The 17,296-nt window shown below is 47.1% G+C and overlaps 1 protein-coding gene across 1 annotated transcript in view; it reads left to right on the top strand.

Annotated features, from left to right (window-relative positions):
- NUP210L (nucleoporin 210 like) overlaps window positions 1-17,296 on the top strand; it is a 444,253-nt gene that overhangs the window by 90,716 nt on the left and 336,241 nt on the right. Inside the window, exons 13-16 of the mRNA XM_078668895.1 lie at window positions 259-404; window positions 897-1,118; window positions 2,592-2,765; window positions 4,763-4,955. Coding sequence (XP_078525021.1) covers window positions 259-404; window positions 897-1,118; window positions 2,592-2,765; window positions 4,763-4,955 — 735 coding nt within the window. The remainder of the gene's footprint in view (window positions 1-258; window positions 405-896; window positions 1,119-2,591; window positions 2,766-4,762; window positions 4,956-17,296) is intronic.

The raw sequence follows: 17,296 nt of genomic DNA, 5'->3' as shown, positions 1-17,296 counted from the left end.
CTGGCTCAAAGTATTTAACACCTAAAACTAGTGTAATTTATCAAATGTACAATCTTAGGAAACATTTAGGGCTATGCTCAGCTCATGGCATTGTGTTACTCAGAATACCATGCAAGAGATGCAGACATTACACACTTGCCCAGTGCTTATGTGGGAATGCCAGATATGAGCTAACATGAATTTTAGTGGCAGTTTCCTCTGCAAAGAAGTATATATGAGAGCATAGAAGGAATAATGCCATCTCTCTCCACTGTGCAGGTTGGCACAAGTTTGGCCAGGAGTATTGCAGCAGCATTCAGTTCATGGCGGAGTCCTCTGGATACACGCTGGTGACAATATTCTCCGTGGTGTTTGATGAGTACTTTGAAAGCAGTGCAACATTTGCTACCTTCGAACCTTTGAAGGTTTGGGACTTGCCTTTTTACCATGTTGATCTCCAATGCTCCTAATGTTCTTCATATGAGGAGGTGGGGGAGTTTGTGTGTGTCTTTCTGTCTGTTTCTCCATCTGTCTATGTGTATCTGGGTGAATGCTCACCTTACTGCTTTCCTGGTGTCTGGTGTTGATTATCTTTTTTGCTCGGTGCCTGTAAACTCTGTACTTCCGGTGCAGTATACCTGTTTATATCCTACACTCCCATTCACTGCTCCTGCTCATGTTCCTCTCCTGCCTCCCTCGCTGCGCACTTGCTCCTCACTCTGGCACTTCTGCACTGCTCTTGCTCCTTGCTCTGATTCACGTCAAGGTACCAGCCCGAGACTCCCCTTCAGCGCGTTGCCTTATATGTTTATGTCCTTGAAGTCTGCCTCTTTATCGTTTTACTCCCTTCCTTGTATTGTGACTTCTCATATTCCAGTATGTTCTCCATTATGTCTGGTTTCCCCCTTCATGAATAGGCAGTGAATCCAACAGAAGTGGCGCTTGTCACCCTACACTCAGTAAAGGAGATGGTGTTCGAGGGTGGTCCGCGACCATGGATCTTGGAGCCGTCCCGCTTCTTTGTTGAGTTGGAGGCTGAGGTAGAGGAGCGCATCAAGAAGGACCCCGTGTGGCCGCCAGGCAAGAGGAAGCAAAGCCAGTACATCTTCCGAATTTTGTGCCTCGAATTGGGAGCGCAAGTAAGAAATAGTCCCTAATCTACACACTGTCCAAGGGCAGAAATTGGAATGGTTTGGAGAATTGAATAAGGACAGATCGGGATACTTAGAAGTTGCTGTGAACATACCAGTTCTGCTACACACCAAACAACATCTAACCGTGCGCATAAGACAGAACAGCACACAGCTCAGATATTACATGTCACTGACTTATCATTAAGCTCACAACAGTGCTAACCATAGTAGTAAACAATCACAATCTCCCACAGAACACAATAACAGATGTCAGTCTGTGATGGATTCCATGAGACCTGGATGTGAGAGTGCCTCAACCCAGGCAGTGTTAAAAGGCCATGCTAAAGGCATTCCATTGCTTTACAACCTCTGTTAACATAAACATAACATATCAAGTCCTTTATTGTTGGAATGGGAGCATGCGTGGTATGCAAGGGCATATCAGGACCATCCCTTGATCTCTGCAGTTTTATGTAGTTGCGGGCAGCAGATGTGTTTAGACATGATCAAGCAATTTAACCTAGCGCATAAAGAAAGAGGGTGCGGATACTGGCACTGACTGACCAGGTCATTCAACAGGACAAATAAATACTAGGACACTGCAATTGAAGAGATGGTGTCCCTGCTAGCAGCAGATCTCTGCAAGGGAAGCATAGTGGTAGGACATGCAAGGTAGAACCGGCCTTTGATCATATCCCATTACTGAAGGTGGGAATCAGAATGTTCTTGAACAAGGCAAGCAGATCCAGATCAGCCACTGGTTTCTGCAATGTAGAGAGAGAGAGGGAGAGAGAGAGAGAACAGGAGCACTGCGGGATGTGGGCAAGCAGGCCTACACCAGTCCATGATGTCTGCAATATCCAGAAGATGGTTATGGAACATCCCTTCTAATGGGCAAGCAGATTAGAGTCAAGTCCATGAACTTTGAACCTTGAGGATAGGATTATTTTGGGCTCCCTGATTCCTGGAAAGATGATCTTACCATCAAGGTAGAAACTATAACTGGTGCATTTAGTAGAGTGTGTCTTGTGGCTCTAAAGTCCTTTGCATTGCAGAGGCTGGGTTTCTTAAGAGTCAGGCTGGTTAATGTGGGGAGGATATGAAACTCCAGCTTGAAGGAGGCTGAAGCTGGCATTATTAGGAGTTTGAGGCTGACACCCGCAGGATGCATGAGCTGAATATCAGAGAAGCATTTGTCAGGCACTTAGAGCAGAGTGGTGGTAATACTACCTTCTATAGGAGTGTGAACAGATGCATCACACAAGGTTGATTCTGGCATCCAGAGGAGTGCATGGCTGAAATATTCGGCATGGTCGAAACAAGTCTATTAAACGTTGCAAAGACGATATATCCTGCCTATAAGCAGACAAGGGTGTTTCTTTTATGTGCTCCTTTTATGTTTTCCAGTATTCGGGATGAGCACACCATGCAAATTTATGATACCTTTTCCTGTAACAATTCAGTTTACGTTTCTTTCAGGGACTCACCTTTCGGGTTGGGAACGTACCAGGAGCACTCAATCCAAGCCCTGCGGTTAAAATGGTCCAAGTACAGTTTATCTGTGCACTCCCAGCAAGTATGTTTGTGTCCCCAGTATATGAAGTGCCGCGTGGCGCCCCGCCATGCCCACTTTCACAGCATAACACACCGCTGGTAAGTTTTAAGTTACTTCTAGTCTTTTGAGAACTTGTGTTTGGTTGCAGAGGTGACCCTCATCATAGACATGGAGACCATGGGCCAGATGTAGGTAAATGCATGTTTGTGATTCCTTAATAGCGATTTTTAGGGAATCGTTATTAAGGAATCGCAAAATGCCATGTAGGTAGGAATCGCAATATTTTTTGCGATTCCTTACTATTCCTTAATTGTGAATCGCAAATTGCGATTCGCAATTAAGGAATACCTTCCCATTCATTCCTATGGGCCAAGAGGCCCATAGGAATGAATAAGAATTGCTCCCGCAATTTGCGAGTCACCAAGAGGCACTCGCAAATTGCAGGCGCAATTTCAAGGGTGCCAGGGTTCCAAAAGGACACCCTGTTGCACCCCTGAAATGTGCTTGTGTGCACATGTGGCGCACATACATGCCCTAAAGACATGAATGTGTGCCACATGGCACTTAAAAAAGCAAAAAAGTGCTTTTTTAAAGTAAATCGCTAATTACCACCAACTTGAAGTAGGTGGTAAGTAGCGATTCCTTAAGGCTAAAGTGCACTTTCTTTTGTGCTTCTTACATTGCATTTAAGGAATTGCAATGTGCGATTCTTTAAATGCAAGAGCAAAATAATGCGATTCCTATTTTGCTAGTAGGTTTCAGCTTACCTACATTGCTCGCTGCCAAATAGCGATCAGCGTTAGCGCTCGCTATATGGCTACCTACATCTGGCCCCATATTACTTGCAAAATGGCCATCACCTTCAAGCTTTCTGTTTGGCTTTTCACTTTAATACATTCTTTATTAACGCTTTTGGCTTCTCACTTTTTATTCTCTGCTCACTGTTTCGTTTTGTTTTTGATTGGTTAAAAAGCTCATATTTAGTCCTATCTTGTGTTGATGTCAGAGGTAAAAAGGCTTGCTAGTACATCCTGGTATGGCCAGTGAGCTTGCCCCTCTATGAACTATCCTCATATTTGCATCTCTCCCAGTGAAGTCAATGACTGTGTTTGAAATAAAATCTTGAAGGTTTTGCTACATCTGTTCTATATCTCTCGGCCACCCCTCAACCCTCCATGGGTCATGTTCGTAGCTGGTTTGGTGATCCGGCTCTAGGCTCTTTATTTTAACTCTTTGAATGACCCCCAGTGCCTTTTACTTAATGATTGCCGTCATGCTGTTTTGTCTGGATCCTTAAATCTGTTTCCTTGGGGCTTTCTTGGCTCAGTGTCACCTCATGCCAGTGTAAGAATTAATCGGCTTTCTGGAAAGTTTTAAACACAGTCTTTGCCTCTGCTTACTTTTTGAACATGTGCCTGTGGGTTTGGGTGTTTTTTGCACCCAGATTTGGCTAGAGTCTCAGTGCAGCACTGTTGAGGCCCATAACTATCTTTCACTATATCTTTTGTTTTATGGTTTGACTTTTTCACTGTATTTACTGTGCGTTGCGGTTTTGATTTTTGGCACACTCATTTCCTAAATTCTGTGCTCAACGTATACTAAGGTTCTTAACACAGCATTCCAGATTAGTGACTTTTTCTCAAGGCCCTTGCTTTGATAGATACCATCCTTTACAATTCCTTTCGGTCACTCTTTCCATTGGTGGCATGGGTTCTTTCTTGCTACTTTTCTTAATTGCTGGGTGCCTTAGGTTTTGCATTCATGGTTTCTTAGGTCATTGATTGATCTTTTAGATCAGTGATTCCCAGGTGATTTTTCTTGATTGGTTGAAATGCTTGCCCGCTGCTCACTAACTATAATGATCAGTGGTAAACATTATTGACTGGCTGTTTCCTTGGGTCCTGGTAAGAGGTGTGAGTCCATCACAAGCTACTTCCCTGCATTTATTTATCCTTGCTTTGGTTCATTGCCTTACTGTTTTTCTTTCACTTTGGTAGTTTTAGTCATTGACTGTTGGTTTTGGAGTACTTTGACTCATTGTTCCAGTAGGTTTTTGCTTGCCTGTTTCATTTCCATCTTTTCTTTTTGCATCCAGCTTCCCATATCGTATTCCCGCAACACTATCATGGAGCTGGCTGCATTTGATCAGCATCACTGCAAGTTTGACAACTTCAGTTCCCTGCTGATCGAGTGGAAATCCTCCAACGAAATCCTGGCCCAATTTCTGAAATCCGAAGCCATGAAAATGATAGAAAAGGGTGATGACACAGGACAGACCAGGCTACATGGTGAGTCTAACAGCTAGAGGTCACCACTTAACCTTCCTTATTGTGGCCCTTTTGAAGGTCACTTTTCTAGGGTAAAGGGAAACAATTGTTCATTAAATCTTACTCTAGACTCGCAACTCACAAAAGCAACTCAAAAGCTGCATTTTCTTATTAGTAGTAACCAAAAGGAAATCCAGCCATTCTTATGCACCTCGGCTGCTGTATTGGATCTCAGATTACACTTCCTGCTTTCCTCTGTTGTCACTAAGGGATTGATTTAGTGTTTGGTGGAGAGGTCACTCTGACTTAAGGGCAACAGAGTAACCTCTCCACCAAACTAAAGGTCTTCCTGCACGTTTAGAGTCCGGCAGGCCTTCAGTGTGTCAGCGATGAATACTACCTTGTCTCTGTCACCGACATACTCCTCCGACAGCCAGATAGAGTAAGGGCCGTCAGAAGTTTAGGCATTTGACCACCCGTCCGATTTAGAGTGGGCACTCGAATGACCAGTATTTACTTTCACATTCCGCCATCAAAAAGGAGCAGGCAAGTGAAAGTAAAAACGTTTGATAGCCCTCCACACCTATGGAGAAAACTCCATGGTGGAGGGGTGCTGGTTTTAATTTTTTTATTTTCTAGTTTTCCTGCTAAAAGAACGGTGTCCTCAGTGCAACTTTTCACCAAGACAGGGCATTATTGCTTTATAAACCTCTTAATTAGCAAACCTTATTTTAAAAGAATCAGTTTAAACCATTGTATTTCTTGCGCTTTGCGGGAAGTGTCCCAATTTCTGATTTCAGGACTATACTATACACTGTTAACTTCAAACATCTCTTTTTTTTTTAAGTTTAAAACAACTTCAAACATCTCTATGTCTATGTTATACCAGTCAGAGACAATTAGATCAACTCCTCTTATCATTGGGACGGTCTTATTTTTACTCAAATCCCCAATAGTCAAGCTTTACCCCCACTAGACAAAGAAGATTGACAATAATAGTTGACCCATGCTTGGGCTGAGTGACCCATGCTTGGGCAGAGACATCCGTGACCAGAAAGCTTCTTCATCCCCAAAAAGTTGGATATTTGTGTTTTTTTACCATAATTACTATTTGTAATTGGGAGTATTTAGAATCAATCTCTTCTTTCTCTCATCCCTGCCCTTGTATTGCCAGCATACCACCTAACAACTATGTTGTGCCTTACTGTCTAGTTAGTTGCTTCCTCTGAAAAATAGCAGTTTTAATGGCCATTCGAACGCCACAGATTCATTACATGGACACTTCCCAAGCATCAAACTAGATACAGGACTTTTTTGTTACTAGCTTCAATGTATCCACACTAGGTGGCATTGACGGACGTCCGGGCTGGAGCTGCAGGGCTCCATCAGAAGGGAGGCATCAGCTCCATACAAGGCACCACATTCACTGGTGACAGCAGTTCCCTTATTTCCATGCCTCACAGACATGAGCTATAATAAAACATATTGACTGGATATTATCTGTAAAGAATGTTGCAAACATAGATATGTCAATCAAGGGTCGGCAGGAATTTTGGGAACCCCTTTTGAGTTGATAGAAGTATTTCCACTTAATTTATTAGATCAGGGGTCCCATGATTAAGCCCTTCTCCGACTCGGCTGATTGCACCTTTTTCCACTTTAGTAGGTTTTCCTCCATCTGTTATTGGTGTGCATTGGGTCTTGGATGGTGTGAGTTATTATTCCAGGGTGTCTCCAAGCGACTCCACCTCTGGTAACTCATGTCAGTATATGAGGTTATGGACATTTCGGCTGGCAAGAAAAGCGAAATGGTGTGATAGAGGCAAATGAGGACAAAAAAAATGTTTAAAACAAACCGTATTGATTTCTTTTTTTCGATTTTCATGTGATAACAGCCTTTTGAGATGTCATGTCTCCTTAGTTTTCAGCAAGGCACTCTGTGGATTATGTTGGAGGCCTAGGACTGTGATAGACATACACTGTTTTTCGTATGTGGAGTAGGCCTCTGTCTTTGACAGACCTGCACAGTGATTGCCTCTGAACTCTTTTGTAAAAATCTCAGGCATTGATCTCTGAGGCAAGGTGAATCTAAAGCCTTCATGAAGAATTCCTGGTAGCCAGTCAGGCTCTAAATGTGCTTTGATTCTCAGAGATTTGAACCCTATCGGAGGCAGAAGAAACCTAAAAAAACAGAACTTAGAGATAGATATTGTACTCTCTGTAACTTCTAGTGATTTCAAAACCCAAATAGACAAGCTAATACAAAGATAAATATGGAGAGACTTGTTTTACATCCGGAACAATCAGTATATTTCAGAATAAATTCAATCGTCAAATGGCCTGTATCCAGCTATGACCATTCAAAAGGTTGAAGCAGGGAGGCAGATTAGTGGCCTTATGGGTCCCAAACTTCCCAGAAGACTCAACTATTCAGACTTACTTTCTAACTAAGCGCATCACAGTTTAAGGGCTACAGTTGAAGAATATCAGTTATGGGTACCCTCCATCAGATCAGACTGCAACAATGGTTTGCTTCTTGTCTCTTATTTAATCTGTTTATTATCACTTCCATTAGCACTCTGAAGTCATTTTAAATAAATAAATATATGACTGCTACAATGGGTGGCGAGACCTCAGTGGAATCCATATTTTGGCAGTGTGGAGGACTAGATTATTCTCAACTCTTTTTTGATCTGCCTATTAAAGTGGTGGTGATACTGAAGTTTCTGGCCACAATTGATTTGGTGATTTACCCTTAGTTAGGGAGCTCACCACCTGGAATTCAGGTTCAAACGCTCTTGAGTCCAGGCAGAGAAGAACTGTCATATCAGTTTCTTGGGGTTGAGAGCAGTCTTCTATCCTTGGCTGTGGAGGAGGCAAGTAGAAGCTTTGGCAGATAACACTAGCACCATGCTCTATCTAAAAAACACTTGGAGTATTTCAAGGGTGATAAAACAGATCCTCTTTGAAACTGGGTTGAAGGGAATGAAGTGTCCAAAGGCAGGTTACCTGTTAAGGCTGTCTTTTATCCATCAAACACAAATTAGAGCTCCTGCATGGACATTCATATCAAGTCTTCGGCTTCTGATCTATCTTTTTAGCTCATAATTCTCAGGGCAATGCTCGATCCTTGGAATGGACAGTCAATCTGCATTATGCATGCCTCCAGTCGCTATAGTGCAGAAGTTGGCTAGAAGGTTACTTAAAAAATACGTGTAATCTTGATTACTCTGGTTTGAGCATGATACCTGAGGTACCCATATCTGCTCCTGGTAACTTGCTCTGCTGTTTTTGTATAACATATTTTATTGAATTTTGAAATAAGAATGAAAAGGAAACATTCACAATCATTAGCCGACAAATCACGGGAATTCATTAGATCATACCTGCTTTACTTCTGTGGACCATTCCCTCCACCCCACCAAGCTCCATGTCGGAGTATAGTACAAATCATTTTATAAAAGAGAAGCTGTGGGTTCCTCCTAGCTGGGACAACAGCTCTCGAGAACCTGCTGTCCTCTTTGGTCCTATTCAATATTCGACAACCTGCTATTACATAACTAAAGTACCTACGCAACACTTAAAACAGTAAAACAGTTCAAACACTTCCCAAAAGCTACCAAACCAAGTTCGAAAAATGAAACTTAATAAATAAAACAAGACCATAACAACCAAAATCCAATAAGTAGAACTTGAGTTTTGAATTTTTAAAGATTACATTGTGAAATAGCACTTAGAAGTAAAAAGCACTACCCGGAAATTTCTGGTTGCGCCAGACCAGGACAAAGTCAAAAGTTCAGGCTGACCGCGATGGAGCGCAGGGCGGCTATGGGGACCTAGTTGGGCCCGCTGAATCAATGTGTCTTAAATCTGGGTTACAGAGCATTGTGTAGGTTCCAAACCACGCAGTAGAGGTGATGTGTTGATTTTCTCCACACAGAGCGGCGATGCTTCGGTTCCTAGATGAGATGGGGGTTAGAATGCGAGTTCTTGCTGCACCAATGTCGAGGCTTTAGGCACCGGGGCTTGCGATGCGAAGACCATGGTCGAGGGTGCGTTGTGAAGTCAAGGCGATGCCTCGGTTCCGATGAGCGATGAGGTTGCCGTTGATTGGGATGTGAGGACCTTGCACCAGAAAAACCGCTATAGGGGTCCCGTTTGTTGCGGAGGGAGACACTGGTCGTCTAGAATATCACCGCCCTCTTAGGAGTGGTGGGAGTGCAGGGACGCGCTCTAGCACTCTCAGGGACACGAGCCTACATAGTCAGAACTCGAACAGAGGCGCTTCATTAGTCAGAAGCCAGTGGAGCGGCTAGCGCTTACTCCTTTAACCCTGCATTTACGCTGCCAGAGTTTATCAGCTGTTTTTAAAACTGTGATAACTGTGTGTTTTGTGTGAAGCTTCCCTTTTTAACCTCATTTGGAAACAATTGATTTAAAAATTGTTTTTACTTAGAACATTTGCACAATTGATAGCGAATTTTGCACTGTTACCTACCTGACACCCCATCCCTGGTCCGCCGCAGGAAGTCCCGTTTGTTGCGGAGGGAGACACGGGTCGTCTAGTATATCGCCGCCATCTTAGGAGTGGTGGGAGTGCAGGGACGCGCTCTAGCACTCTCAGGGACACGAGCCTACATAGCCCTATGCTCTACCGGAAGTGCAGCGACGAGCGCAGCGGGAGCGCCTAAGGCAAGCCCGTCTGCGCTCATCCGCGCTTGACCAGCCCTAGCGCTGGAAACTATGCCCATTTTCAGGGATTGCGCTACTCTAAAGCTGAGCTGCTTAGGCTAGACCAACATCTCTGCAGTAATCTGGTAAGAGTAAACCCTGATGATTTCCCTCTGACTCCTAGCTGAACCACATGTGGTTTCCAGCCCCTCATCAATCCCCCTCTCTCACTACATGTCTCGACCGACCCGCACCTGATTACTAGGGAGGATATGGTCCCTGACAATCATCTGCACACTAATAACCATAGAAACGGATCTAAGTCTCCGTTTAATCGAAATAGAATCTTAAAATGTATCTTGCTGAACACCAGGTCTATGCCTAAGCATAAACATGAAATCGAAGGTCAGATCATTGACCTCACGGTCGATCTAATGTTCCTCACAGAGACCTGGGCCTCTGATGCCTCTGGTCCGGACTGGAACGCTGCTATTCCTGAAGGTTACAGTGTGGAACATGTAAACAGATCAGGAGCAGTGGGTGGGGGAGTTGCTATAATCCACAAATCCCACCTAAAAGTTTTTGCTCTCCCCCAACAGGACTTAGAAGCCGAAGCCATGACTTTCAGAATTAAAGACAATAACTGTCTGATGTTCTCAGGACTGCTCCTGTACCGCCTCCCTGGTCCTAGAGCTCCTTTCAATAGAGCACTACACACTTTTTTAGAAACTACCTCTGACTCAGCAACATACACTGTGCTAGGTGATTTTATTTACCATCTCGACGCGAATAACGACTCCGACTCAGCCACACTACTTGATAATTTTCTTAGTTTCGGCATGAGCCAGCTAATTTCGATGCCCACACACTCAGCAGGGCATACCCTCGATGGGATTTTTACCTATAATAATCATATTAAAATCACCTCGATTCTCCCTGTACCCTGGTCTGACCATAGCACTATCTTTTTTAATCTGCAGCTGAAAAAGTTTGTAAATCATCGTAGAAACCTTACGCTCCCTGTAAAAACTCGTCCCTGGAAAAAGCTTGAACCTAATCTCTTGGCTAACGCACTTGCCAGAAATCCGCCGGATTTCGAATCTGGCAATAGCGAAGACGGAGCAACTAAATTCCACAATTGGATCAGTCATGTAGTTGATGAACTGGCCCCTATGGAAACAAAAAAGCCGAGAAGGCGTCTCACCACTGCACAATGGTACTCTGCTGATGTGAAAGCAATAAAAATTAAATGTAGGAAGGTTACTTAAAAAATACGTGTAATCTTGATTACTCTGGTTTGAGCATGGTACTCGAGGTACCCATATCTGCTCCTGGTAACTTGCTCTGCTGTTTTTGTATAACATATTTTATTGAATTTTTAAATAAGAATGAAAAGGAAACATTCACAATCATTAGCCCACAATTCAAGGGAATTCATTACATCATACCTGCTTTACTTCTGTGGACCATTCCCTCCACCCCACCAAGCTCCATGTCGGAGTATAGTACAAATCATTTTATAAAAGAGAAGCTGTGGGTTCCTCCTAGCTGGGACAACAGCTCTCGAGAACCTGCTGTCCTCTTTGGTCCTATTCAATATTCGACAACCTGCTATTACATAACTAAAGTACCTACGCAACACTTAAAACAGTAAAACAGTGCAAACACTTCCCAAAAGCTACCAAACCAAGTTCGAAAAATGAAACTTAATAAATAAAACAAGACCATAACAACCAAAATCCAATAAGTAGAACTTGAGTTTTGAATTTTTAAAGATTACATTGTGAAATAGCGCTTAGAAGTAAAAAGCACTACCCGGGAAGGAGTAGTTTCTGTCCTGTAACTCCAGTTCTGTAGTAGGGGTATCTCTGTTATAGTCATAATCTAGTGAATAGTCCCGCCCATGTGCGTGGACCCCGGAGCAATCAAAAATAATCTCTTATAGTGTCAAAAAATGCAGAAAAGCATAGACACTTAAGAGAGAATTTAAAGACAGATAATGCAGCCTAAAAAGGCTACACTGTCCAGTACTTCAACTAGGAATTCCACCATAAAATCCACAAAACAGCAAAAGCCTGTACAGATTTCCTTTGCTTTACCAGCAAAATCCCTCAGGAATGATAGAGAGAAGAACCTGGACAGACAAGCCCCATAGGCTGCCACTATGTGGCTCAAAACAGGATACTGTGCCTTTAAGAGAATCTTTCAGAACCTTCTCCCAGTATCCCAGAATGCATAGCAGGTCCAACTTAGTTTCAGTTCTTTTTGAAGGCGTAACACGCCAGACCTGTAGCATTCCATAAAGGAATATGTCTCTCTCCACCGGGGAGGAGGGAGGGCGCTTATGACTATAACAGAGATACCCCTACTACAGAACTGGAGTTACAGGACAGAAACTACTCCTTCTGTAGTAGGGGATCTCTGTGTATAGTCATAATCTAGTGAATAGAATGGCAAGCCCATCCCCACACCAAAGCGGCGGTGGAGAAAAGAGAATTAACGGCACTACTGTGCGAACAGATTTCGCAGCAAAGCCTGCCCAACCTGAGCGTCTGCTCTGGCATCAGTGTCCAGGCAGTAATGCTTAGCAAAGGTATGAACCGACTTCCAAGTGGCCGCCTTGCAGATTTCTGCAATCTGAACATTACGGAGCAATGCTGTCGTGGCAGCCTTGCCCCTGGTGGAATGAGCCTTAGGCTTACCTCCTAAGATCTTATTAGCTTTTTGGTAACACAGCTGTATGCAGGACACAATCCACCTAGAGATAGACTGCTTAGAGGTCGCAAGACCCGTCCTGACTGATCCATAATTGATGAACAATTGGTCTGACCTACGAATATCCCTGGTTTTATCCAGATAAAATTTCAGCACCCTCCTAACATCCAGGGAATGCAAAGACCTTTCCGCTGGAGATGAAGGATTCTGAAAGAACGTAGGTAAAGATATAGTCTGATTGATATGAAAATCAGAAACAACCTTGGGAAGAAACTTAGGGTGAGTACGCATAACAACCTTAGCAGCATGAAATACAGTATAAGGTTCTTGGCAACACAACGCCTGAATTTCACTCACCCTGCGGGCCGATGTAATGGCCACGAGGAACGCCGCCTTCCAGGACAGGTGCTGCAACGAACCCTTATGAATAGGTTCAAAAGGCTCCTTCATCAATCTGGACAGCACCACATTCAAGTCCCATGAAGGCGAAGGAAGCCTGACAGGAGGGAACACTTTCTTCAAGCCTTCCAAAAAATCTTTGATCACAGGGATCTGAAAGAAGGAAGTCTGTGAAGGGCATTTCCTGTAGGCAGTCAAAGCAGCCAGATGAACCTTAATGGAATGGACATTAAGGCCCGACTGCGCCAAATGTAGCAGATATGGAAGGATGACATCTTCCTTGCATGTCGTAGGGTCATAGTTCTTAGACTTGCACCAGATGCAAAACCTCTTCCACTTGTAAGCATAAGAAGTCCGAGTGGAAGGTCGCTTAGCCTCCTTCAGTATGTCCATACAATCCGCTGGGAGATTCAAATGGCCATATTGCACTATTTCAGGAGCCATGCCGCCAAACTCAAAGACGAGAGGTTGGGGTGCACCATCCGCCCCCCGAACTTCTTGAGAAGGTCCGGCCTGCACGGCAGCTTCATGTGAGGAAGGAGAGACCGGTGAAGCAGGTCCGTGAACCACCACTGTCTGGGCCATTCCGGGGCAATCAGAATCATCTTCGCCCTGGATTGGGAGAGCTTGATGAGAACTGCTGGAATCAGGGGAATGGGTGGAAAAGCGTACAGAAAGCTGTTCGACCAGTTGATCCATAACGCGTTCCCCAGCGTCCCCGGCTGGTAGTACCTGGAGGCGAAGTCTCGGCATTTGCTGTTTTCGGCGGTGGCGAACAGATCTACCTCTGGAGTGCCCCACCTTGCGAAGACTTCTCCTAGTACTTCGTCGTTTATGACCCACTCGTGATTTTCCTGAATCAGCCTGCTCAGCTCGTCTGCCTGAACATTCTGCACACCTGGCAGATGAGTGGCCGTTATCGAGAGTCCTCGAGCCAGAAGCCAATGCCAGATCGCCTGCGCCTCCTGAGACAGAGTGCGTGATCTCGAGCCCCCCTGCTTGTTGAGGTAATACATCGTGGTCGTATTGTCCGTCTGTACAAGCAGAGAGTTGGTCCGGAAGGACGGTTGAAAGGCCTTCAGCGCCAAGTGAACAGCCCTGAGTTCCAGGAAATTGATGTGGTACGTGGACTCCGACTGGGACCACGTCCCTTGAATCTGCAGATCTCCGGAGTGCGCTCCCCATCCCAGGAGAGAAGCATCCGTCACGATAGTCTGAGTGGGAATGTCCTTGTGGAAGGGAACCCCTCTGAGGAGATTGTCCGCTGAACACCACCACTTCAGAGACTGAAGAGCATGCAGAGACAGTCGTATCTTGTCGTCCCAAGAGCCTCTCCTCTGGTCCCACTGATCTTCCAAGCACTCCTGCAGCGGTCTCATATGGAGCCGTGCATGTGGCGTCAGGAAGATGCAAGAAGCCATCGATCCCAGCAGAGAAGACACCGTCCTCACTGTCGTGGATGGAGCGGACAGGAGAGCCTGAGCCTTCCGAAGGAGTGATAAACGTCGCTCTTCCGAAGGAGACACGCTTGCCGACAGCGTATCGATGGAGGCTCCCAAGTACTGGATGCACTGGACCGGAGTCGGGACAGACTTGGACATGTTGATGTGCAACCCCAGCTTGTTCAAGAGAACGCACGTCTTCTGGAAGTGTGCTTGAGCTTCCGAGAAGGAGGAGGCCTTGATCAACCAATCGTCCAGGTATGGGTAGACAAACACCTTGTTCTTCCGCAGGTGCGCCGCTACCACTGCCATGCACTTTGAGAACGTCCGGGGCGCATACTTCAGCCCGAACGGAAGTACCGTGTACTGATAGTGATTGGTGCCGACTTGAAATCGCAGGAACTTCCGGTGTTTGTGTGCAATGCACATGGAAGTATGCATCCTGTAGGTCTATGGCACACAGCCAGTCTCCCCGTTGCAGCTGAGGATAAATCTGATGCAACGACAGCATGCAAAACTTTTCTCTGCGAATCCATTTGTTTGCCTGTCGCAAGTCCAGAATGGGCCTGAACTCGTTCTTGTCCTTTTTTCGGACCAGAAAGAACCGGGAGTACAGAGCTCTTCCTCTTTGAGACAGAGGTACATCTTCTATCGCCCTTTTCCTTAGAAGGATGTCGGCCTCCGCCTGGAGCTCGCGCAGTTGATACTGCGAGCTGACCGGAGGAATCGATGGGGGAGGGCTGATGAACCGAAGACTGTATCCATTGCAAACAATATTCAGCACCCACTTGTCCTGAGTAATTTTTCTCCACTCTGCCAGAAAAAATTGAACGCTTCCCCCCACCGGAGCGGGTAACGGATGAAGGGGAAGTAACCGCTCAGGGGCGAGACCCAGCCGGGCCCTTGTTCGCGGTAGAGGACTGTTGTCCACCTCTACCTCTCTGACGTTTCTGGAAGGGTCTCCTGTATTGCTGCTGCTGCTGCTGCTGCTGTTGTTGCCCAGAAGACTGTCCCCTTCCTCTACCCTGCGACCCGAACCGCCGTTGGAACTGGCGGTAGGGTTTCTTTTCTTTCGGCTTCTCCAGGCCCACAGCCGTCAGGGTTTCAGCCTCGGCCTTCATCCTGGCCATCTCGTCATCTGCGTGTTTCCCGAAAAGGGTATCCCCGGAAAACGGCAGATTTGCCACACGTTGTTGCGCCTCAGGTTTAAGCGACGTCAACCGAAGCCAAGCATGGCGCCTCTGATTGATACCGTGGCAGTATCCATGCGCGGACAGCAGGGAGATATCCGCCGCGGCGCTAATGTCCTGGGTAGAAACCAGCATCCCTTCCTGGACGATCTCCATGAAATCCTCTCTCCGGTCGCGCGGAACCAGGTCCGCAAACCGCTCCATGGAGTCCCACAGTGCACGGTCGTATCGTCCTAACAACGCCGAGTCACTGGAGGCCTTCATCGTCGCAGAGGACGTCCCACACGCTTTTCGTCCAGCAGAGTCAATCCAGCGGCTCTCCTTATCGGGAGGCACAGTGGAGGCAGGAGAGGTGGCATGGAGCTTCCTAGCCGCCGTCACAATCACCGAATCCGGTGTCGGGTCCTTCCTCAAGAAAGCCGGGTCCGACTCAGGAGCCCTGTATTTCTTCAAGAGCCTGGAAGGCGCAGCTTTCACCACCGCCGGCGTAGGGAAGAGTTGTTCCGCCGGCTCAAGTAGACCTGGCACCAGAGGCAGTAGGGGGCGAGACAGGTGTTTCTTATGTAATGTCTCAAAGATCACGGAAGTGGAGGGCGTAGGAGCCGTAACCTCGATCCCCAACTTCGCCGCCCCGCGCAGGAGAACCTCCTGGAACGTGCCAATGTCATCAATCGGGGACACCCTCGTGTCCGGTGAATCTGACAACGTAGGTGAGTAGGAACGGGTCCCCGAGGCAGAACGAGACCTGGACCTATGCCTCCTATGGCGATGCCTGGATCTCGAGGAGGATCCGTGTCCACTCCTCGACCTGTCCCTTCTATCTGAGCGTGACCTTGATCTCTTGGGTCTGGGACGCTCCACCGGTCTCCCCGGGTCGGACGTCTTGGGTTTAGGAGGAACCTTTGACTTAGGAGTCTTCTTCGGAGGTGTCGGGAGGTTGGGCATCCACACCGATCTCGGCGGAACCGGGGGAGGAGGAACAGTAGGAACCGGGGCCTGAGGCGCCGGTACAGGAGGCAACGGAGGAGGGGGTGAAACCCTCGGAGGCGGGCCCTTAGGCAAAGGAGGCAACGATGGCAGTGCAGTAGGCTTCCTCGGGGTATACACCTCGGAGTATGCCGTTCCCGGGGAGCCACCATCCTGTCCTGACTGTGGGGAGCCCCCCACAGTCCTGGGCATGTCCTTACGACCTCCTGACGTCGACGATCGGTGCTCAGACGCCGATCGTGGGTCCTTTGACGGCGAGCGGCCCTTCGGCGTCGACCGTTTCACACTCCTCGGCGTCGACCGGCTTCTCCGCCTCGACGTCGACCCCGACCAGATGGACGAACCTCTAAATCTCGACGACGGGCGATGACGCCTCGACGGCGACCTCGACCGCCTCGACGTCGACCTCTTCGAACGCCTCGATGTCGACCTCTTCGATCGTCTCGACGTCGACCTCTTCGAACGCCTCGACATTGACTTCTTCGGCGCCGGAGACCTCCTCCGTCTCGACGGCGACCTCGACGACGACGATGTCCTTGTCTTCGACGGCGAACGGCGGTGTCGCCTCGACGGCGAGCGCCGACGCCGGGCCCTCCGATGTCGTCCACTCGACGCCGACGGCGACGACGAGGAGATCGTCACCGGGTCCGACGGCGGCCTGTAAACGTCCCTCGATGTCGACGGGCGACGTTTTCTCGACCCAGAGCCCTGGGGAGACCAGGAACTGGCCGTGGACCTTCCTCTCGACGTCGTGGTCATAGCAACTGAACCAGACGGAGACCTTGGACGTTTGCTGGACTTCCTGCCCCTGGGGAGCCCCCAGAGGCCTCAGCATGGGCAGCAGAAGCCTCTCCAGACCCACCTTGAGCCTTCAGCCTTCTTTCTTCAAGTCCCTGAAGTCTGATTTTTCTCCTGTCCTTCAGGGTCCTGCCAGAGAAGCCTCTACAGATCACACACT

Source organism: Lissotriton helveticus, chromosome 12, assembly GCF_964261635.1.
Source record: "Lissotriton helveticus chromosome 12, aLisHel1.1, whole genome shotgun sequence".
Classification (NCBI taxonomy): domain Eukaryota; kingdom Metazoa; phylum Chordata; class Amphibia; order Caudata; family Salamandridae; genus Lissotriton; species Lissotriton helveticus.
Note: the sequence above shows the minus strand (reverse complement) of the source record. Positions and strands in the feature narration are given on the sequence as shown.